Below are 23796 nucleotides of genomic sequence, written 5' to 3'. Positions count from 1 at the left end.
CATGAGGGCCTGTTGCTCTTGGGAAACATCTCAAGCTGGAGAATTATAGAAAGTTTGAATTTTCTCTCCAGTTTGCTTTGATCCAATCGATGTTGCTGAATTATAAATGCCCAGAGTGACCATAGTTACAATTTACAGCAGCACTGGATGTTCTACTTTAGACAAATTAAACAGAAAACAAAGGTATAAAATGAAGTAAAAATAACCTGAAAATTACAATCATAATATAAAATGAAGTAAAAATAACCTGAAAATTACAATCATAATAATAATAAATATATTTATTTTTAATATTTTGTTAGATTTTTTAAAAGATAAATAGGCCTATAGAAAGATTTCTTATGTGCTTAGTTTTTTATATGAATGTATTTATTTATTTATTATACATGTTTATTTATTTTTATTATATTCATATTTTTTGTGATGATACAATAAATGGTATTATCGATCTAAAAACTATCCCTCCCTGTCTTGTAGGGTCTGGATGACTAGACTAGCAGTCGTTTTACCAGACCACAGCTTGACTGACCTTGATAATAGAGGAATCCATTATATACCACGACCCATTGATTCCTCTAGTATTAGACATCACAGGACCACAGAGATCTACAAAGGCTAAACAATGATAGAATAAACAAAAGGTTCTTTGGCTCTCAAAAGTGGTTTGCATGTTTTCTCCCCATCCAAGCTACTACTATTACTATGTAATGTGTATATGGTTCAACGATTGGATCCAGCTTTGTGGCTTTGGCAGGCACATCAGTGACTGACAGGAAGGCAGCCCATTTATCTTAGGGCTTTAGTCCAGAGCTCTTGAGTTCATAGCAGGTGATCATCATAGCCACTTCCTGTTTAAGGGGCAGGACTGCTGGGAACAATGGTGTTGGCAGTATGTATTTGATAACTAGGCTTAACAAGGTGCTGAAAATTGAATGATGCTTTGTATAAAGAACCACTATCTGTGAGCACATCCACACTCATAACTGAAGTATGTGGCCATGAGGATTGGCATCATAACAATACTCGGACTAATTGTTCCTCATCACCACTGTCATAAAACCACTTCTAGCAAAAAGTAGTTGTGCTAGAGATCTATCCATTAATATTCCCATTTATGGTAGTTGCATGCAAATGAAGGATTAAATATAAGTCTGTTTCACCCTGCACACCAAGGTTCTTCTCCTTAACTTTGAAACTAGAACTTGCTTATTTATGTTCAGGTTCTGTAGTCTGAAATTTAAAGAGGTTTACATTTACCACAATTTGTAGCGTTGAGCATTGTTACATAGCCAATCATGCTGGAACTGAAGTGAATGAGAGCTTGATTGTAAAAGGATTACCCTCTTTGCTCGCTTGCTGTAAATAATCTATTTACAATTTTTTTTTTATTTTTTTTTTTCATGCTGCTAGGAGGACCAGTGAGCACACATAGACTACATTTTCAGGAGAGATTATTCTCATGATGTAGGCAGAAGTTTGTATTGTTTAAACAACGGATGCACATTTTCATGTTCAAGCAACCATTTCATAGCAAACAGGAACTGTGCAGGACTCCAGTCTATAGGTCTTAAGGAATTAAAAGAAAAAGTCAGGACCCATTCAAAAACAAACTACAACCAACAAAGAAATTGCTCAAAACAAATGTACTCTTTATTTTGTTCTGATTTTCACTTATGCAGTTTAATCTCAATTTCCCCTTTGTGCATAAGTGTGACAGGAAACAAGCCTCAAAACATGCTGGTAAACGAGATGGCAGGCACTGCCATTGTAAACAGTGAAAATGTAGCTTATCAGTTTTCTAATAACTTACAGTGACACAATGCACCTTCAAAATAAATTAAAATATAAATAAAAAAATAAAATTGTGTGTCTCTCTTTGATAAAACACTTTTGGTTAAATAAATGTAACAAAAATGACAAAATTAGATCTATTACAAAAATACATAGTTGTCACAGTGGTATTCATAAAGTGCTAACAAAACTTTAAACTCATTAGCGTTAGCTTTACAGAAAAGTCTGATTTACGCACTGTTACAACAGTCATTGTTTTTTTCTTTTTACATTGACATTTGTGTTCATGATTTTAATGTTGTTGTTTTTTGTGGCACACTAAAGACTAATGACAGACTGTTGATCTTTGAATAATCTCATCTGGTCACCCCAACGCTAGTGAAGTATAACCACACTTTGGAACGTTTTGCTCTCTCCGCCATCGTCACTCTTTATTATTAAGCATGAGTTTTCATTCTGTTATTCGTGTGTGTGCGTGCCGCGCTCGTTCTTGTTGTGTGTGTGTGACTGACAGACAGCCTCCACGGCGCGCATGAGAGATGTCGCAGATCTCACAGACAAACTCCTTAATAATATCGCAAATTAGAAATGTTTGGTAAGATAAAATGTGCACGATAACATTATTAAGCAAATCTTTTTGCCACCGTCACTATTATTTAGCGGGAGTTTTCGTTCTGTTATTCGTGTGTGTGCGCCGCGCTCGTTCTTGTTGTGTGTGTGTGTGTTTGTGTGTGAGTGTGTGACTGAAAGACAGCCTCCGCAGCACGCATGACAGATTTCGCAGATCTCACAGACAAACGACTTAATATAATATCACATTAGAAATGTTTGGTGAGATAAAATGTGCACGATAACATTATTCAGGAAAAATACATAGTAGTAACCTTTTATAGCAACAGCTTTTAAACACACCTTGCAATGTGGCATTATTTGTTCTGTGTCTGACACTAAAAAAAGCAAAACAATTCCAAACAATGGATGAAACGGTCCCTTTCTTTGGAACGAGCTCTGCGCTAACTGTCATGTGTCTGTATGCGGCTGTAAGGAAGGGGGGAGGGCGAGCCCACTCTGAACTACAGGGGAGAGCCGGTGGTGGAAGTTAAAGAGAAAAACGATTTTCATTAAAAACAAATCGCCCTTAACGTCAAATTCGAGTTAAAGCTGCGGTAGGGAACTTTTGACACTCTAGCGGTTAATAAACAGAACTGCTTGCGTCTTGCGGAAGAACATCGTAACCGGAACTACTTCTCTCTGTTTATGTCTATGAAGAATCACAAAGGTATTGGGTTACTCCACCGCGGTCTCCCCGAAGCAATCTAAAATAGTCCGAATATAAACACTTATTATAGGTGCACCCTAGTGATTCAGGACAAGCCAAAAACACGGTTTGGAAAATGGATTCATGGTGTACTCGCTTATTATAAACATTTTTCTACATTTTGAACGCAAACAAAGTTACGGACCGCAGCTCTGATTGGTTATTTTCTACCGGGAGCGATGGAGTTTCTGCAAATGGCAATAGGACCACTGGGAGGAGCCAGAGGAGCTTGATTTTTTTTCACAGATTATCTGTCTCATATTCTACTGTCAGGACATAATGACAGGTTTAATAAATATTTAAAAAATATTTTTTTTTTACAAAAATTCCCTACTGCACCTTTAATCGATAAAATCGATTTATCGCCCAGCCCTAATCTGAGGTCCTGTGGGGGGTTGGCATCATCTTTTCTCAGGTTTTCTGTCATCAGGTCTTTGTAAGGGCTGATCCAAACTTAAGATTGTGTAATTCCTAGATACCATGGGATGCCAATCGTGTGGCAGAAACAGAGAAGGTAATAGAGAAAAATTAGCATAGCTGCTGTTCTAATTAAGCAATACAATTGTGTTCAACCCTAGCAAAATAATGAAAATGTGCATTTGATCAGATGTAACTAAAGTACAAGGTTATGTGATGCATTATGTGAATGTTTGGCAAAAGAAATGTGTCTTTAATCTAGATATAAACAGAAAGAGTGTGTCTGAACCCCAAACGTTACCAGGAAGGCTATTCCAGAGTTTGGGGGGAGCCAAATGTGAAAAAGCTCTCCCTCCTTTAGTGGACTTTGTCATTCTAGGAACCAAGAGTCCAGAATTTTGCGGCCTTATGGAGCGTGATGGATTGTAACATGATAGAAGACTAGTTAGGTATGCAAGAGATAAACTATTTAGGGCCTTAAAAGTAAGTAGTAACAGATACAGAACTTAATTGGTAGGCAGTGCAGAGAATGCAAAATTGGTGTAATATGATCATATTTTCTTGACCTGGTAAACAGCTGCATTTTGACAACCTGTAGCTTGTTTATTGAAGATGCAGGACAACCTCCTAGCAGTGCATTACAATAGCCCAGTCTAGAGGTCATGAATGCATGAACTAGCTTTTCTGCATCAGAAACCGGTAGCATTTTCCGCAACTTGGCAATGTTTCTAAGATAAAAGAATGCTGTATTTGTAACATGTGAAATATGATTTTCAAAACAAACCCAAATTTTTGACTGTAGAGCTTTGGTCTCAAACTCAATTCCTGGAGGGCCACAGCTCTACAGAGTTGAGCTCCAACCAGCTCCAAATCACAGCTTTTTGGAAGTTTCTAGTAGTCCTGAAGACCTTGATTAGCTGGATCAGGTGTGTTTGATTAGGGTTGGAGCAAAACTGTGCAGAGCTGTGGCCCTCTAGGAATTGAGTTTGAGGCCAATGCTGTAGAGGAAGTTACAGTACATCCGTCTAGATGTAAATTGTAATCAGCTAGATTCAGTGTACTGTTGTTGTTGTTTTTTTGGTCCAATAAGTAATAACTCAATGAGTAATGTCTTATCCGAATTTAATAGTAGAAAATTATTGGTTATCCTGTCTTTTACACACTCTGGTAGTTTAGATAATATAGAAATTATATAGAAATAAATAATTAAGTATCATCTGCATAACAATGGAAACTAATCCCATATTTTCTTATGTTATTGGCAAGGGGCAACATGTATATTGAAAATATCAGAGGGCCTAGGACAGATCCTTGTGGGATTCCATACTTTACTAGATTTAATTTGAGATGATTCCCCATTTAAATAAACAAAGTGAAAGCGATTTGAAAGGTAGGATCTAAACTAGGGGTGGCATGGTTTAACTTTTTCACGGTTTGGCTTGTTTCATGGTTTTAGAGTCATGGTTTTCGGTACAGTTCAGTATGTGCTATGTTTATGGAAAAACTATACTTTCTAATAGTGTTGTCACGGTACCAAATTTCAGTATTTGGTACCGATACCAGTGAAAATCCACGGTTCTCAGTATAAATTTCGGTACCATAGAAAAACACAAAAATATTCTAATTAAAAAAAGAAAAAACACTTTTTATCACTAAGAATAAAACCAATGCTATTCTTTATACTTATTTACAATTATGTTTAAAGTTTTTCTTTTTTTTATAAATTTGTCTTAAATGTAAAAAAACTAATTGTTTTGATAAATAAAGGCGAATTAAAATTTAAACATGGAAGAAATATTGTTTGATTTATTTATTTAAAAAATAAAACAGTAGTAGCAGTATCACATACATTCTACTAAATAATAGTAATATTTCTAGCACAATGCCTTTATGTAAAAATGAACTTTTTATTTTGACGGGCTACTTTTATTTTGATGCTGGTTTTACTCAAATGAAATGGTAAAATGCTTGTGAAGTGACTTAGAACAGTTCTGGTGATGTGGTTTATGCATTTATGCTGAAATTACTGCAAGCGTCACGCGCTTCAGTCTCTGTAGTAAACAAACCCGCACGTCTCTGCCATTCATTCATTCAAACAGAGACATGCAGAACATGCAGGATTCATATTTCAACCAACTTTTGTGGCTTAACATTTACATATACTGGTCCATACAAAGATTTGATTTGATTAATATATGCTAACTTTGACAAATTCCGTGCCTGTCCATATTAAGATGTAAGTTTCAGAAACCTGGTACCGTCACGTTTTAATTTTTTTAGTACAGACTTGGTACCGAAGTATCGGGTCTTATGACAACACTGCTTTCTAATAAAAAAAGAGAAGAATATTCTATCCAACTACAAGCAACAGCACAAATAAATACAATAGAGGTAAAGATACAAACAATAAACAGTGATTTTCAGTTTGTTTGTTTTTTAGGCAGGTCTAGCATAAGTAATCAAATGTAAAACAGCATTGCATATTGGACTGTATAAATTAAAGATTATTCTTTATTAAAGTTATAAAAGCTTTTTAATCAAGAGCAGTAAGTGATTTCTTTGTTGCTGCTGTTCGATTAAAGCTGCGGTAGGTAACTTTTGACATTCTAGCGGTTAATAATCAGAACTGCTTGCTTCTTGCGGAAGAACATCGTAGCCGGAACTACTTCTCTCTGTTTATGTCTATGAAGAATCACAAAGGTACTGCAATCTAAAATAGTCCGAATATACTCGCTTATTATATACATTTTTCATACATTTTGAACACAAACAAAGTTACGGACCGCAGCTCTGATTGGTTGTTTTCTTACCGGGAGTGGTCTGTAACTGCAAATGGCAATAGGACCACTGGGAGGAGCCAGAGGAGCTTGATTTTTTTCACAGATTATCTGTCTCATATTCTACTGTCAGGACATAATGACAGGTTTAACAAATATGTAAAAAATATATTTTTACAAACGTTACCTACTGCAGCTTTAATATGAAGACTGTCACTTTAAGAGAATGCACTGATACAGCAGGCCTACATTCAGCTGGTTATGTCTGCTGTAGGATACTTACCAAGACGGGCATTTTGACACAATTTTAAAATCTTATTCAGGACAGTACTAAATTAAAAAAATAACATGCAAGTTACATGATCTCTCTTATTTGGTTAAAATTAACATTTGCATATTCTGCAAGGGCTATGTACACTTAGCACAACTGCATGTATATACTGTATGTTAGGGGTGTGAAACCTATTTCACCCTATTTTACCTCAATGAAAGTCGTGGAATTCCTTCAGCTTCAAGGTTTGCTTTCCACTGTCTGGACATTAGTGCAAGCAGTGCTCTCATGGGAGGCTTGCAGTAATTTCAGGCTTTGCGCATATGCAAAAAGGAAATTTAATGTTTTATGATGTTTCAGTTTGGATGAGACAAAGTTTTCAAAACGCTACGCAGAGCATTTAAAATGAAAACACCGTTTTCAAATGCCTCAGGAATAATGTAGAAGTAGCTTTAGTCTGTCTCAGTGTGTTCTGTTGCTTCATGTTTTTCCAGACAGACAGGATGGTGATGAGATCAGATCTTTGTGATGAGCTCTGGCTGCTGTCTGACTCCTTGTGCAAACAAAAATCTCACTGGATTATTACATTTAATTGCAAAAATAATGTTTGGAAATGTAACCTCAGCCCATCACATCTAGTGTCTGCTGTCTCTTTGTTTCTTTGTTTCTTTGTTTCTTTCTTTCTTTCTTTCTTTCTTTCTTTCTTTCTTTCTTTCTTTCTTTCTCTGGGGGGTGGGATCTATTGCTAAAGCAGATTAATCATGTTTCTCGCTTACACCGCATAGCTCACTTTTCTATTATATATTTTTTCAAAGTCTGTAACATTCCTTATGTCTGATAGCTTTATTGTTTTGACAGAGAAGTAGAAATGTGCCTATTGCTTCACCCTATTTTACCTCAATGAAAGTCGTGGAATTCCTTCAGCTTCAAGGTTTGCTTTCCACTGTCTGGACATTAGTGCAAGCAGTGCTCTCATGGGAGGCTTGCAGCAAGCTCTGGGAAGATGTGACTCAAATGACGGTCATCTGCAGGCTTTTTCATAAGGAATAAGCTGGCACTGAGAGAATTCCCACTCAGAAAAAAATCCCTGCAACTGCCAGCCACAGCAAAACAAAACCTGACGTTGAACAGTATTAATGGTTTTAATGAAAACCATCTTGCTTTTTTTTCTACTGTGGATTAGCTGCACATTCTGTGGCTGGGAAATCCGGGAAGGCCAAGCCAGTTGTGAACAATCAGAGGCTTAGGAGAGGAAGATGGCTGTAGGAAAATGTACATCACCACTATGAAATGTTAATCTTAGGTCAATTTCACATCTGCAGTCACAGTTTCCTTAAAGGGGTCATAGAATGCTATATGCACTTTAACAAGTTGTTTGAACGGAAATGTGTGTTGGCAGTGTGTGTACACAACCACCCTATAATGATAAAAATCTAACCAGGTTTTTTATCTACTAAAATTGTTACCCCTTTCTCAAATCAAGCCGATCTCAGATGTCTGTCTATGTGACGTCACAAAAACAGGCCCCTCCTGCAATAGCTTGATTTACAGTAGCCGGAGCAGATGTAGACAAGAATGACTCGTAAGTGAATGAGATATTCTATTGTTGGATGTAATAATGAACATAGCAGTCATCAAATTCTTCAATTTAATTTAGGTTTATTTGTATAGCACTCTTTACAATACAAATCGTTGCAAAGCAAATTTACAGAAAATTACGCTTCTACAATATCTAGTAGTAGCTTATAAGTGGTGACTGTTAGTTAATGTACATATGAAAGAAATCTAGGGAAAAATCAAAGACGTAATCAAACGATGAACACCAGTAACAGCAATTATCATATGATCAAACTTATAGCAAAATTTGGTAGTTCTGTATGTTGTTTCAGGGTTAGCATCATCTGAGGTTCTCTGAGGGGTCAGCATCATCAAGTCCAATCGAACACACATCTTTACTCTTGTGTGTCACGTAACTGAGTGTAATCACAGCCTTTTTAATTATTTATTATTATTATTATTATTTTTTAAATGTGTATTTCTGAGTGAAACAGGATATCGATGAGAAATAAAGTTTGGAGTCCATCCTGGGAATCCAATTTTTTTGGCAATTATTTAGATTGGCCTGCACAAAGAATGTTTTTTTTTTTTTTTTTTTTTTGACATTAAGCAAAACTTATTGATTCACTTAAATTATTGTTAGCCATTCTATGCAATTTATATAGTCTATATAATTAATTCCTTGTTGGATACCATAATTCTTGCTCTAGATAGATTTGTTTTTATCCAACATTAAATATATTATGTTGGTCCTTGATCTTTTTTCATTGAAGATTATTAAAAGTTGTTTAATTATTAATGTCCTTGTTATTCTACATTTTCCAAACAAGTGCACACTGGTATGTGGGGGTGATGAGACTTTCCGCATGCTTTCCCACTGCTGTATGTGGGATAGGAAAATTCCGGAAAGCAGCAGCTCTCTCTGGGTTGTGTCTGCCACGTGCCCCCAGCTGCCAGGGTCAGAACCCTGGGTTCTAGTCTCACCAGTTACTTCAGAGACTTATGTAAGCTGCACTCTTTGTACCAGCATTCACTTCCCTAACCACAGGAAGCTTGTGATACTCTTGGGAAGAGTAGTTTATCATTGCCAAGCATTATTTGTGTTCAAGTAATGTGGTTCCTTTAACTTGTATATAACATTTGAGGAAATATAAACTTAATCTATAAACAAATGACACCACTGTGCGATTAATGATGCTTTAGATAAACATAAACTTTCTCTTACTAGTATATGTTTTTTTTGGTCATAATGTGCACTGTGAACTTAGAGCTTTATCGGCCTGCCGTATGAAGATAGTAAGTCTGAATGCTTACAAAAGTGATAGCATACTTCTCCACAACACGCCACACAATCTGGGATATAATTCAAGTTTAAACCTAAATGTGAATTCGAGTCTTGTTTAAATACTAGGATTTAACAAGAATAAACATTCATGTTGATGCGACACAAACCCACCGAAGGCCTCCAGATTAAGCCTTTTAAAATGCATGGCTAAAAGGATCATATTTTCCTTATAATCTATCGAGCAAGTATCAATGTATTTATCAAGTATTATTATTGATTGCATGCATTAAAATGTAATTTAATGGAAATATTTTCAAACTAATCTACCGGTGAAATCAGGCATTATGGGGACTAGCAAAAATATGTGCTCCAATAAATACAATATTATATGCAATATTACATATAGCATTATTAAACCTCTATAGAAACTTTACATTCATCCCGTGTGCTATAAATGTATATATAAAAAATGTCACAGTGTCTGGGTTGTGTTCCCTGGGTGTCCACTAGGTGTCCTCCGTTCCGACGGTGTCTGTCATCTTATCACTTCCTGTTCCCTTATTTGGTCACCTTCCTCCTTGTTTTAGTTAATTGATTGTTCCCCCACCTGTCTCCTGTTTCCCCATTATCCTTCTGTGTATTTATACCCGGTCTGTCTGAGTCTTTGTCACGGAGTCCTTGTCGTATGAATGATACCCTCCAGAGTCTGCTCTTCCCGCGTGTTCTTGTTTTGTTTTGTTTTTTATGTTTTTGGATTTTCTGGTTTTGACCCTGCCTGGACTGTTTATGCTTTTTGGATTGCCCCTCAATAAACCTTTTTACCTGCATTTGGATCTCTCCCGTGCTTCTTGTATCACCGTACGTGACAAACAAGATGTTGGATCACTTGTGTAGCCATGTCTCTCTTATGTGTTTTGGAAGTGAACAATTTGACACAAGTGTAGGATATGAATAAATGATTGTGAACGATCACTTGAAAATATAAAATATTGTATTAATTAAATATTGTATTATATTAATGGTCCTGATGTCAGAACCTTTCTTTCTTTTTGGATGTCCTGGTGCTCTATATGGTCGGGCCATTCCTTCTCATTTTACAACATAATTCTCTGCAAAACAGTGGCAGGACACTTGAACACATATTTATTAATTTGTTTGGACTCTGAATTATGGATTTGTATTAGCTAATATTGCATTTCTCCCTCTCAGGTTAAAATTTTTGTTTATGAAAAATGTACAGAAATAAGACAAAAATGCAAGCTTGTTATTATTATTTTGATTAAAGGATAACTGGACTTGCTTAAAGGGGGGGGGGTGAAATGCTATTTCATGCATACTGAGTTTTTTACACTGTTAAAGAGTTGGATTCCCATGCTAAACATGGACAAAGTTTCAAAAATTAAGTTGTACGTTTGAAGGAGTATTTCTGTTCCAAAAACACTCCTTCCGGTTTGTCACAAGTTTCGGAAAGTTTTTTTCGAGTATGGCTCTGTGTGACGTTAGATGGAGCGGAATTTCCTTATATGGGTCCTGAGGGCACTTCTGCCGGAGGAGCGCGCGCTCCCGTATAGCAGAGCAGAGAGAGGCTGTGCACAGACAATCACTCATCACAGCGAGAGCGTCGCGAAATGTCACAAAAGGAGTGTGTTTTTGGTTGCCAGGGCAAGACAACCCTGCACAGATTACCAAAAGAGAAACAGCATTAAGGGACCAGTGGATGGAGTTTATTTTTACAGAGCATCAACGGAGTTGTGCAAGTGTTTGTGTTTGTTCCCCTGCATTTCGAAGATGCTTGTTTTACAAACAAGGCCCAGGTTGACGCTGGATTTGCACATCGTTTATTTCTTAAGGATAATGCAATCCCAACGAAAAAGGGTCACGATCGTGTGTTGGAACCGCAGGCGGTAAGTAAAACTGCTTAAAATATCTCTGTGTTGTTAACTTAGCTATCAGCGCGTAAGCACATCAAGTAAACAACATGCGATGTTGTCATCAAACTGCACGAGTAAAACTGCTTCAAATATCTCTGTGTTGTTAACTTAGCTATCAGCGCGTAAGCACATCAAGTTAACAACATGCGATGTTGTTTTCAAACTGCACTTTCCACATGTACAGCTTAAAAAAAAAAAAAAAAAGACGTCAAAGTGGAACTTAGTCATTTTCCAAAACCGCTAAGCAAATATATACAGTTTCTGTACCTACCACATAGAGAAGCCTTTGCTGATGCTGCTCTTGTTAAATTTCAGCCTCTGGATCTGTCACAGCTTCCACTTGCTCTCAACACAAAATCCTACTGGCGCTCGTGATTCTTTAGCTCCGCCCACACGTCACGCCTCCAGGCGCTCGTGTTTTTCCGGGAAAAATCGGTACAGACTATCTTTCTCTTATGAATATAATAAAACTAAAGACTTTTTGGAGTTATGAAGGATGCAGTACTACTCTATAGGTACTCAAGATTAACAGGATATTGAGTGAAAATGAGCATTTCACCCCCCCTTTAAATAAAGTTTAGGTTCCTGTCTTATAACTTTCCTATCGCAAAAATGGCAAAAAAATAAATGAATAATAATAATAATACTAATAATATAAAGTTTGGTTTGTTGGTGCATTGGGGTGGATTGCTTTCTAAACACAACTGAACCACTCCAGAGTTTGTGTAATTAGGCCTGAGATCATCTCATTCAGCCAATCTTGGAACGATTATTTTAGTGTTGATCCACTATGCCTAAACAATCAGAACACATCCAGTTTCTGAAACAAACGCTCCAGCTGAGCCAAGTGTGAAGATTTGCCAGAGCAGTTTGAAAGGGTTTTTATTTAACATTGAGAATACTAAAAATCCAATTGTCTCTGGTTAAATTGTGTATTTGATTGTAGGGATACGCCAAAATAAACAGTGTGTATAACTACAGGATGACATTTAAAATTGGGTAAAAAATATCGCACAGCTGATGTGTAAAATCTCTTGCTTGGTTTGGTAAGGCTGGCTGTAATTCTTTCCATAGTCACTCAGTAACTCTACACCATTTTTGGGGTCTATGGAGCTGTGTCAAGTGCTCTAGAGCCCTGATTTTTGTTAAAACAATCATGGCTACACGTGTCCAAACACAAGACATCACAGTCATCTAGTTCTGCAGAAATTCTCATAATAGCCCCACAGATTTCACACTTTTGCTATAGTGTGTCGCAGGTTAGAGGTAAATAGTGGTGCTGCTATCTGTGGCAGGCACTGAAGTGGCCTTTCATTGAATCTCGCTGGAAACAAACCAGAGAAAATGCCAAGACAAACTGGAAAGACAAATAAAGCTTTGCAGAGGCCTCTGTGTGTGTCCAGAGTGTTCATTCTTACCCAGGTGTCCTCATTCACCTCGTCCAGCCAGAATACTTCTGCTGCGATTCTATCTGTATTCACATACTCACTGGAAATTGAAGTACAGTTTGTATTAAGCAGAATAACTGGATGTACCATCTGCTGTCTGTCCAGTAAAACCTTTATTTTACAGGTTACATTATGCAGCGGTGTATTTCCATCAGTGTGTTACAGTAAAGTACAACCACAGACCTCAGGTGGTACACATTTCAGGCTGTAATTGTCGACTGTGCAGCTTTCCTTTTTTTCTTCCTATAAGAGTGCTTACTAAGGCACTATTACTATTCATGCTTATGGTTCGTGAAAAACCCTAAGTCTTACATTTTAGTTTGCCCTTTGTTGTTAAGGATATGAATGAAATGATATGGCTAGTGGAGAGCTGTGCTTGTAGCTTTCTAAACATTTAGAACTTTGTTTGCATGTCGGACAACAAAACGTTTTAGAGTTTAGTTTTATAGCTACATTTCTCATTTTCACTTTAAAGTTACATTTTTTATCACTTAGCGTTAACTACATAGTTGCAGAGGAACATTGTTTTGGTAATTACTATGGAGTGCAGAACTGTGGAAGATTGTGCTTTTCTGAAGTGATTGACAGCTTAAAAGGGGAGGGTCTTTGCTGGCTTTTTTGTATATAATTTATTCACAGGTTAGATAAAAGTTCTAGGAACGCTAATTTTGTTATGGGGCTCATTTCTGAAATGAATATGTCAAAATACTGTATATGTGAGGACTAAGTATTGTAGTAATAGATCTGCAAACTAACAGATCTGCCACAGCATATGTTTAGTAGTATCTACAGTTAGATACTTGCTTGGGAAAAAAAAGAAGAAATAGAAGGAAATGTTTGGACATGTTTGTTCAGTAAGCCGCAAAATTTGAGGTATCATTCATGTTAGTGGCACAAAAGGTGTCGAATAAGTTACGTGCCAATGGTAGATGTGAGCTTTAGCACAGTATGAGCAATAACAATAGTGACGCCTTAGCAAGCAGCAATAATTTAACCTAATCATACTTCTTTATATTTCTTCTATTTATGTATTTAAAGTAATGTGCTCTGTGAAAAAGAAGTCTTTGTTCCCACAATTCTCCACACTGTAGATGCCTTCTCAACTGAAGGCTTGAGTTCAGCCCAAATGGGTTTGAAAACCAGTCCTTGCTTATTTGCTACAAAGTCAAAACTCTGTTTAAAACAAAAAGCTCTACTTTAACAATGACCAGCTGTATCTCCAGAGGACATCCCCAATGATCTTTACCCATTTAATGCTTTGGCAGAATTTTTTTTTAGCTACAAAAAAAGGAGTATTTTGACAGTCCTGCCATGATTAGAATAGCTGGGTCTGCTTTTGCATTTTCCTAATTCTCGCAAAAGTTAAACGCTCACACATGTGCTCATTTTGCTCCTATACTGCTGCGTTGTTGGAAAAACATTGTTAGAAATCCCATCTTTGGGTGGCTGCAATGTAAATGTTGCAATTAAGTCTTACGAGAGTTTCTACAAAAGCCTGTAAAGCTATTGTTATGACAACCAATGGGTAGTTGACACATTGACTTTTTAATCATGATTTTAAATTTTTTTATTAAAATGACGTTTTAATGAAGTTAAAACGTAAATAAACTGTAAATCACTGGTTTATTTTGAGGTAAAACTGGATACATTTTGAACACAAATTGTATAGGTTTGTTGTTACATTGACCATCATATAAGTTGTCCAAGAAATAAACTAATTATCAACCTTCATTAACAAAGATTAATTAATTATTTATTTATTTTTTGTACTATTTGTGCCAACCTTCAACTTTCTCGTGTTTTCTACTCCATTCCACAGGACACACTGGACGTTACATCAAGGCCCTTTTCAGCACCAGTCTGATTTTCCTCTTGGCGCATGTCAGCTTCCAGATCTGCTTGCATACCGTCCCCAGCCTTGATAATGCACTGGGACACAACTGTAAGTCTGACTTGTTTCAAGTGCATGTGCAATCATAGAGTGCATTCTTCTCCATTAAGTATAATTAAGCAGCATTTACAAAGAGGATGCATTCTTTCATAAAAAACAAAGGAAAAAAAGAGACAAACACAGTGTTGTCAAGTTGTTTTAAAACGAAATGGTTAGTAGTTGGTCCAGGCAGGCTGGTCAGTAGGTAGCTGACCAGTTAACATGTTCAAAATGTTCAAAAACACTGAACAACATAGGCAGAGGGTGAACCAACTCCAGGGTAAGGCTAAAGCAGACAAATCTATTAACTACAAACATCATAAACCCATCTTTTTAGGCATTAACCAGACATGGATGCAGCTTGGGCTAATAAAATATGTTTAATGGGACTGAATTTGTATTTAACGTGATTACAGTTTAATAAAAACATTAGAAATTGATAATAATAAAATGTTTCCTTTCCAAGGTTATTCAAGCAGTGAATACATTATTATACAGACAGTGACATATCATATCAAAAACACCTAAAATGAAATATGGTGCAACATAAGCAGTTCTTAATTTAATGCCACAATCGACACTCTAATCATTTACATTTTGTTAAGAACAGATGTAATAGATTTAATTTGTTTGCACAGGAGCATTTTCGTCCAGTTTAGTAGCATTTTTGCCCCAACACGCTGATGCCAGGGGAAGGCTAAAACTAACCCAGCCTTACACATGCTCTGCCTATGCTGAACAATCTGTAGTTGTTAAATCATAAGTGAAATGTAAAAAAGTTGTCTGTGAAATGCACAGGACAAATGCTGTCCCACCAGTTCTTGTATTCACACATCTCACAGATGCCTTGTTTTGGCGCAGGAAGCAGCATTTTTACTGCTTGATAAATATAAGCAATATGGCAAAATATGGCTTTGTGTGCTAATCGTCTCCTAATTAGGACATGAAATCATTAATTATGTCTGCTTTTTAAAACAGAAAATGAATTATAAAAAATAAAAATAAAATAATTAGGAGGAGGACTAGCATGCTTGTCTTGAATCAATGGGAAACTCGTATTTGTGCAGTACAGTGTGCAAATGTCAAAAGATTGTGGAATATAAACATACACATCAACCTCATCATTATTTTTTTGCATTCATGTAAACACTTTTGCATTCATGTTCAGATTCATCCATCAGAGTGATTTCATTCAGACTGAAAAATAAGTTGTCCATGTAAACATATATATTGTCATGTGACCTATATAGACACGTACTTTACAGCTATATATACAGCTTCAATCTCAAATGTGTCCCTTATTAAAACAACTAAATTTGAAATTCACATTCAAAATATATGGCACCAAAGATTTGAATCAGTGGATTCAATAATCTTCTTGTTTCAGTAAGTTGATTCAATTTACCAACTTGGCTTCTAGTTAAGAAGCCAGCTATTTTGCAAAACACAGCTACCAGATTAAACTGAATTTTCCAATAAGCCATTCACAGGTGATTTTTGTCAAGCTGGATGTGTTCCTGGATTTAAATCTTTTGGTGGTTCCAAAACACATGTCTGGTCAGCCAACTGTAAACCTTTTCGCTATTACTAACAGTAAAGTACTTATGAAATCAGATGAAAGAGATCTGTTGAAACTTAAATCACAATCTGAAAGTTCCACTTATCTGATAGGAATGTAATTCGTTGTTCAAAATCACAAATGACATGATATATAGCAGCCTTATGTATCACATGGGATTAAGTAATTAAGTACTGTAATCCATTTGAAAAGCCTCAGTTATTAGCTGCTCTTATTTGAGGTTTGGACGTTATGTTTGTCTTCCCTTCCCAAATTGTCCAGAAAGACCAATGAATGATGAATCATTTCTGAGACCTTGTATCTTTAAGGAGTCGCCAGGCTGACTGCAAAGACTTCAAGGGCTTGTAGCCTTTGGCTGACTCTGCCAAAGGAGAGTTCAGTGGCTCATGGAAATGTTTCGGTAGCTTTGCAAAGGCACTTGCGGTTGGCTCGTCTTTATGTCCTACTTGACAATGTCCAGTAGTGTGATTCATTTTATCCTCAGTATAAAAACCACTCTCTTGCTCTCTCTGTAGGCAGCACATGGGAGACTTTATCAAGACATGTCGGAGTGTCCAGGTATGTAGAGAATGCAGAGAATGAGAGCATGTATACGTGGGGCATCATGTTGACCTCTTTGAAACTGATCAGAGCTAGATCACAAAGTTCAAACCAATGTGGAAACAGTTAAGGCCATTTAAGACAGTTGTCTTATTACCAAAACATATTTAACATATTTTGTTTATTTCATGCAGCCATGTTATATGTTAAAATTCCATGAACTTGTGATACCCAATATTTATGAATGTATTTTTTTTCTCAAAGCAGTCTTACAGAAAACACATGATTTTATGGCTTTTTGCATGGCTCATAGTCAGGGTGATATCATAGTTTACATTTGTTTTTTGTTTACTTCAGTAAAACAGTGAGTGCAGGGACATGAAGCAGTTGAGATTGTTATTAAATTTTTAAAGCTTTTATTAATTTTATTTTTAGATGAAAGGCTACATTTTTGAGCCCTATTCTGTACCATATTCAAGTGTTACGTTACATGTGGCATTTATTTTATTTGTTTTAATATTTATTTTTTGATATTTATTTAACATATTGCATTAATGTATTTTATTGCATTATATTGTATTACTTTGTATTTTATTTTTAGATAAAAGGCTACATTTTCAAGCTCTGTTTTCTTTTCTTCATGAAAAGGATTAAAGCCTGCATTGTCTGGTCTGTATAACACCGTATTGCTCAGATATATCATTTAACTACTGAGTTTGCGGTCGCTCCTGCAGGCTTCCTCTGGAAGATCCTTGGAGCATGGTATGGATCCTGACACCAGATCTTGGGATCTTCATCATCACTCTAATTACCCTGATACTGTGTAACCGTCTGTTGAAGAAGAGAGAGGAGGGATCCATGCCTCAAATGTCTACACTTCTCCAGGAGGTGAGCTGGGCATAGACCAGGCCTACTGATGATCTATTGTTATGTTTGAGCAGCTTATTGAGACACTGGTGAGTAATGCTTGTTTAGTCTGAGCCTCACACAGCCCGCCCCCCAGTCGATTCTCTGACTGCTTCAGTGCTTATGTAATTCACAGACTGCTGTTTCACTGGCTGATTGCTATATAAGCTGTGTGAGTCAGGGATTTTATCATTCTTCTGGGAGGCAAATAGTTGTTAGCATGCATCCCAACTGATACAACGAGCGCTTTGGAGGCAAAACCTTTTTTTTTTTTTTTTTTTGAAAAGGTTCACAATATGACAAGGTTCTTTTTCTTCTAAAAATAGATCTTATGATACAGTGGTCCCAAAAATGTTTGGACATAAACCATACATAATATTGCGCAAAGAGCAATGACACACACATTTTGGGGTTTCAAATTGCTGCTTTTCTTTTTTTAAATTAGTTTACATTTTTCTTTTTAATTTAATTAACTGAAGCTTTGGCAAGCAAATGAGATATCCTCAGGATCAACTGCATGTTCTGCCATACTGCTGAGTCTTACATCCATGAAATATTCTGTACTTAGTAGTTTAAGATGAAGGTAAATTATGACCACAAAGTATACATGCACCATGCTATCATATTATTGTGGTATCATCAATTTGAGAACTACCTGTCTATTTAGGTCATGTAAAATTGTGGTTCCTCGTTTTATAAGTTGGTCAGATGGTACCTTCCTGTCTAATTGTATTGTTACATCCTAAGATGTATGTTATTGTTGCTGTTAATACTGTGTGTTAACTCTATGTAACTGTGCTTCATTGATGCTTGACATACTGTTGGGAGTTGTAGTTTTTGTTGGTTTTCCTCTGTTCCTCCCTGTCCTCTCACAGAAGACCTAATTGATGTCACCTGTTCCTCGTCAGAGCTGTGGAGAGGAGCTTGTATTTAAACAGAGGGAACGGATACAACACCAGAGAGAGTTTGGCTTGTCTGTTTTCCCAGTTGGTGGTTTAAGCAGTGGTGCTGCTTTAAGAAAGCCTGTTGTATTTGATTGCTATTGTGTGATCAGGGCCTGTAGTGTATCTTCAAGACAGCCTGTTGTACTGGCTGTAGTGATTAGAAATTGTTTTCTTTTTTATTCTTTTGCCTGCAGACGCAGTAAGGAGGTGGGTGCCACTTTTATTTTATCAACTTATGCTTTTTTCCTGGTTTTGTGGAACAGTGAGGAAGTCAGGGAAGAGACATGTTGTTGATTTTGATGTTTTGTTTGCTAGGTAAGTTAGATTACTTTGTTTTCAGTTAGCATCCCCTTTTTGTTTGTTATTTTGGCCTTAACCCCCTCCTGAAGCTACAAGCGTCTTATTCTTTCTTTTTGAATTATCCATATTGTTAAACCTCTAATTTTCCCTTCCCCTTTAATGCTGTACAAAGACTTTACACTGTAAATAAAATCTTGAAGAGTTTCCATGAGTTTGAGTGCTGGGATTACGGATAGTCAACTCTCTCTCACTATTTTGTTTGCAAGTTAACTGACATAATTGTTAACTTTTCATAAATAGCATATGTTACTCCCCTTGTCACCCCTAGACACAGAGGGGGACGTAACATATTTGGGGGCTCGTTTTAAATCTTTTTTCAAAGAGATTTATTTCTTACTCTACTTTGCTTGACTGTTTCCGTTTTTGGGCGATAGAGGAGAGACCTCTTGGAGCGTGAGTATGGAGTTCAATTTAACAGCATTTACTTTAGCTCCTACTATTGAAGTTTATAACAAATGCAGAAAGCAGGACTTGCTGGTGATCGCAGATTTTTTTAGTATCGCTGTTCCAAGGGAAGCTGCTAAACGGGTAATTAAAGATAAGCTTTACATGGAGCTAGTTACTGCTGGTATTCTGCCAAGCGATTCTGAAGACATGGAGGAAAATACTAAGACTGCAGATGTAGGTTCTTTTGCTGGTCTGCCTCCCAGTATTGATCCTACCAGTCCACGCTTTGACCCTGTGCTTGCGCTTAAGTTTAAAGAATTATATCTTGCCTTGAAGAAGCAGGAACAAGAGCTTCAAGTAGTTAATCTCCGTACATTAGAGGTACAGGCTAACAGAGATATTAAATTGCGTTCCCTGGATATAGAGGCAGAGACTTTACGGCAAAAACCTGTCCCGGCACCGCGTGCTAGACTTCTCTCTTCCCCTGCTAGTGTGCGGACCACTTTTTCTTCCGGCCCTCAAGAGTCTCACTCCACTTTTGATGTGACGAAGCACATAAAGCTTGTACCACCATTTAAAGAAACTGAGGTGGATTCTTATTTTATAGCGTTCGAGCGTATAGCTGGTAAGCTGGGGTGACCAAAAGATATGTGGGGGCTATTGCTCCAGTGTAACCTTTGCTGGCAGGGCACAGCAAGTGTGCTCTGCTCTGTCAGTTGAGCAGTGTTTGGACTATGAAGTGGTTAAGACGGCCGTTCTCCGAGCTTATGAGCTAGTGCCAGAAGCTTATCGTCAGCGTTATAGAAGATTAACGAAAACAGTCAATCAAACATACACCGAATTTGCTAGAGAAAAGAAAAACCTCTTTGAAAAGTGGTGTGGTGCTGGTAAAATTTCGAGTCTTGAACAGCTTCAAGAACTTATCTTACTAGAAGACTTTAAAAATTGTGTGCCAGAGAGTGTAGTTGTTCATTTGAATGACCAGAAGGTCATGACACTCTCTGAAGCAGCGGTTATCGCTGACGAATTTGTGCTTACCCACAAAAATGTTTTTCCGGTGAACCGTATGTTTCATAATCAGCCTCCCGTTACCGAGAGTGGTGTGAGGGACAGATTTTTAGGGAGTAAATTGGAAAGAGGCCATAAGACCGTCTCGAACCGTGTTGGAGATAAGCATGTATGCTTTTATTGTCTTGACCCTGGCCATAAAATAGTGGACTGTAAAGCGTGGAAGCAGAAAATGGGAACAAAGACTAAAAGTGTTGCTTTCATTCACTCTGCTGCAGCTGTTGAGAATTCTATGCCATCACACATCTCTGGTTACGAACCGTTTATGTTAAGAGGAACCGTTTCGCTCTCCCCTGATTCCCCTGCATACCCGGTCTCAATTCTACGTGACACTGGGGCTTGTCAGTCCCTTATACTGGATAGTGTACTGCCTTTTTCATCTGAGTCTTATACGGGCACAAGCATCCTGGTTAGAGGTGTTGAACTGGGTTGTGTAAAAGTACCGCTACATGGTGTCTGTTTGTCATCTGAGTTGGCTTCAGGACCTGTTAAGATTGGTGTGCGTTCTGAATTGCCAGTGAACGGTGTAGACCTAATTCTAGGGAATGATCTGGCAGGTAGTAAAGTGTTTTCATCCCCAATTATGATAGAAAAACCTGACTTGTTTAGTCGCGTGAATTTATCTACCAGTTTTTCCACTGTATTTCCAGATTGTGCTGTTACTCGTGCACAAGCCAGAAAATTTTCTGACGTCATTGATCTCTCTGATTCCTTTATTGCACCATCGTTTGAACCTGCAGAGTGTAAGCTTGAGATTGAAGCTAAGCTAGATGTTCCTAGTGATGAAGAGACTCCTCCTGCAGAGTTGCCATTCCTGAAGACTGGTAGGGAGCAGCTCATTACTATGCAACGCTCTGATCCAACCCTTAAACATTGCATAGAAGCTGCTGATGCGAATATTAAATTGCCAGCCGGGGTGGAGTATTATTGGGACAATGAGGTTTTGATGCGGAGATGGAACCCTAGACTAGCTGATGATGCTCTCGCTAGCTGTCAAATAGTGTTGCCCTTTGCTTACCACTCGCAAGTTCTAAAGCTGTCACATGAGCATGTTCTTGCAGGTCATTTAGGGATTGCAAAAACATATTACCGTCTCACGAAGTTTTTTTAATTGGCCTGGAGTTAAGTCTAGTGTGTCCTGATTTTGTAAAGCGTGTCACACATGTCAATTATCTGGTAAACCCAATCAGAAAGTGCCCCCAGCCCCCTTACATCCAATACCAGCAATGGGGGAGCCATTTGAAAGGTTAGTAATTGATTGTGTTGGTCCTTTGCCCAGGTCCAAATCTGGACACCAGTATATCTTGACTATAATGTGCACTGCAACTCGTTTTCCTGAAGCTATCCCTCTGCATACTTTAAAAGCTAAAACTGTAGTCAAAGAACTAGTTAAGTTTCTTTCTACTTTTGGGTTACCTAGAGTCATCCAGACGGACCAAGGGACTAACTTCACTTCAAAGTTGTTTGCGCAGGTTGCAAAAGAGTTAGGTGTTAGTCATGTGCTGTCAAGCGCATATCACCCACAGAGTCAAGGTGCTGTGGAACGCTTTCACCAGACTCTTAAGTCAATGTTGCGTGCATATTGTTTAGAGTCTGGGAAAGAATGGGTTGAAGGCTTACCCTTGCTGATGTTTGCCGTCAGAGAAGCAAAACAGGAGTCAACTGGGTTCAGTCCAGCAGAACTGGTGTTCGGCCATACTGTGAGGGGTCCTCTTAAACTACTGCAGGAACAATTACTGTCTGCAAATCAAAGCCCAGTGTCGGTGTTGGATTATGTCAGCCGTTTTCGTGAGAAACTTCATCAAGCCCGCGATTTTGCTAAAAGTCACTTGTTAACTGCCCAGGCTAAAATGAAGACCGATTTTGACCGCAAAAGTCTAAGCCGCAGTTTCCAGCCAGGGGACTCTGTATTAGTGTTGCTCCCTATTCAGAACTCTCCTTTGCAGGCTCGATTTGCTGGTCCATACTCCATTAAAGAGAAATTGAGTGAAACCGACTATGTTGTTAATACGCCTGATCGTAAGAGAAAGACTAGGGTATGTCATATAAACATGCTGAAGGCATATGTTACATTAGCGAAGTCAAATACTTTCCATGATTCCAGTGTTACCCCTGTCATTGCTGCTGCTTGTTCACCTGTATATTCCCCTGCACAGGATGGCTTAGGCATGGGCATTGAGAACGTGTCCTGTGGCCTAGAGAACTCAACCATTATAAATGGTCTAGAGACTTATCTTGCTCACCTCTCTACATGTCAACGTGAAGATATTGTGTGTCTAATTAGTAGGTTCCCTATGCTGTTCTCAGATGTCCCCAGTCAAACTACGGTCATTTGTCATGACATTGATGTTGGAAACTCCCCTCCTGTCAAACAGCACCCTTATCGGGTTAACCACCGAAAACGTGAGATAATGAGAGGGGAAGTGCGATACTTGTTGCAGCATGGTTTCGTTAAACCTAGTCAAAGCCCCTGGAGCTCACCCTGTTTGCTGGTACCGAAGTCTGACACTACGTATAGATTCTGTACAGACTATCGCAAAGTTAATAGTCTTACTAAGCCAGACTCTTTCCCTTTACCTCGGATGGAGGATTGTGTGGACCGATTTGGTGCAGCCCGCTACATCACTAAACTTGACTTACTAAAGGGCTATTGGCAAGTGCCACTAACAGACCGGGCCTCTGAAATATCTGCTTTCGTGACTCCAGATAACTTCCTGCAATATTCTGTAATGGCCTTCGGGATGCGAAACGCACCAGCCACCTTCCAGCGTCTTATGCACAGAGTGTTATCTGGAGTAGCCAACTGTGAAGCTTATCTGGATGATGTCGTGATCTTTTCAGATACATGGGAAAACCATCTAGAGACACTTACTGAGGTTTTTAGTCGTTTGGCTGAAGCTTCGTTGACGTTGAATCTGGCAAAATGTGACTTTGCAAAAGCCATCGTTACATACTTGGGTAAGAAAGTTGGCCATGGTCAAGTTTGCCCGGTGGAGGTTAAAGTGTTGGCCATCCTGGACTTTCCAGTTCCCATAAATAAACGTGAGTTGCGTAGATTTTTGGGTATGGTAGGGTACTACAGAGGATTTTGTGAGAATTTTGCCACCGTAGTCTCTCCATTAACTAACCTTCTGAGTCCCTTTAAGAAATTCCTATGGAGTGCAGAGTGTGCCAACGCTTTTGCTGCTGCAAAGGACATTATGTGTAATGCCCCTGTGCTTGCTGCCCCAAACTTCACCCTGCCTTTCCAGTTGCAAATAGATGCCAGTGCAACTGGAGTAGGAGCA

The 23796-nt window shown here is 38.0% G+C and overlaps 1 protein-coding gene across 1 annotated transcript in view; it reads left to right on the top strand.

The window, feature by feature from the left end:
• Positions 1-23796, top strand: part of piezo1 (piezo type mechanosensitive ion channel component 1 (Er blood group)) — a 100173-nt gene that overhangs the window by 38121 nt on the left and 38256 nt on the right. The window contains 3 exon segments of the mRNA XM_026268165.1: positions 14615-14737; positions 16820-16862; positions 17579-17732. Of these exon segments, the coding sequence (XP_026123950.1) occupies positions 14615-14737; positions 16820-16862; positions 17579-17732 (320 nt within the window).

This window comes from Carassius auratus, chromosome 7 (genome assembly GCF_003368295.1).
Source record: "Carassius auratus strain Wakin chromosome 7, ASM336829v1, whole genome shotgun sequence".
Lineage (NCBI taxonomy): Eukaryota > Metazoa > Chordata > Actinopteri > Cypriniformes > Cyprinidae > Carassius > Carassius auratus.
Note: the sequence above shows the minus strand (reverse complement) of the source record. Positions and strands in the feature narration are given on the sequence as shown.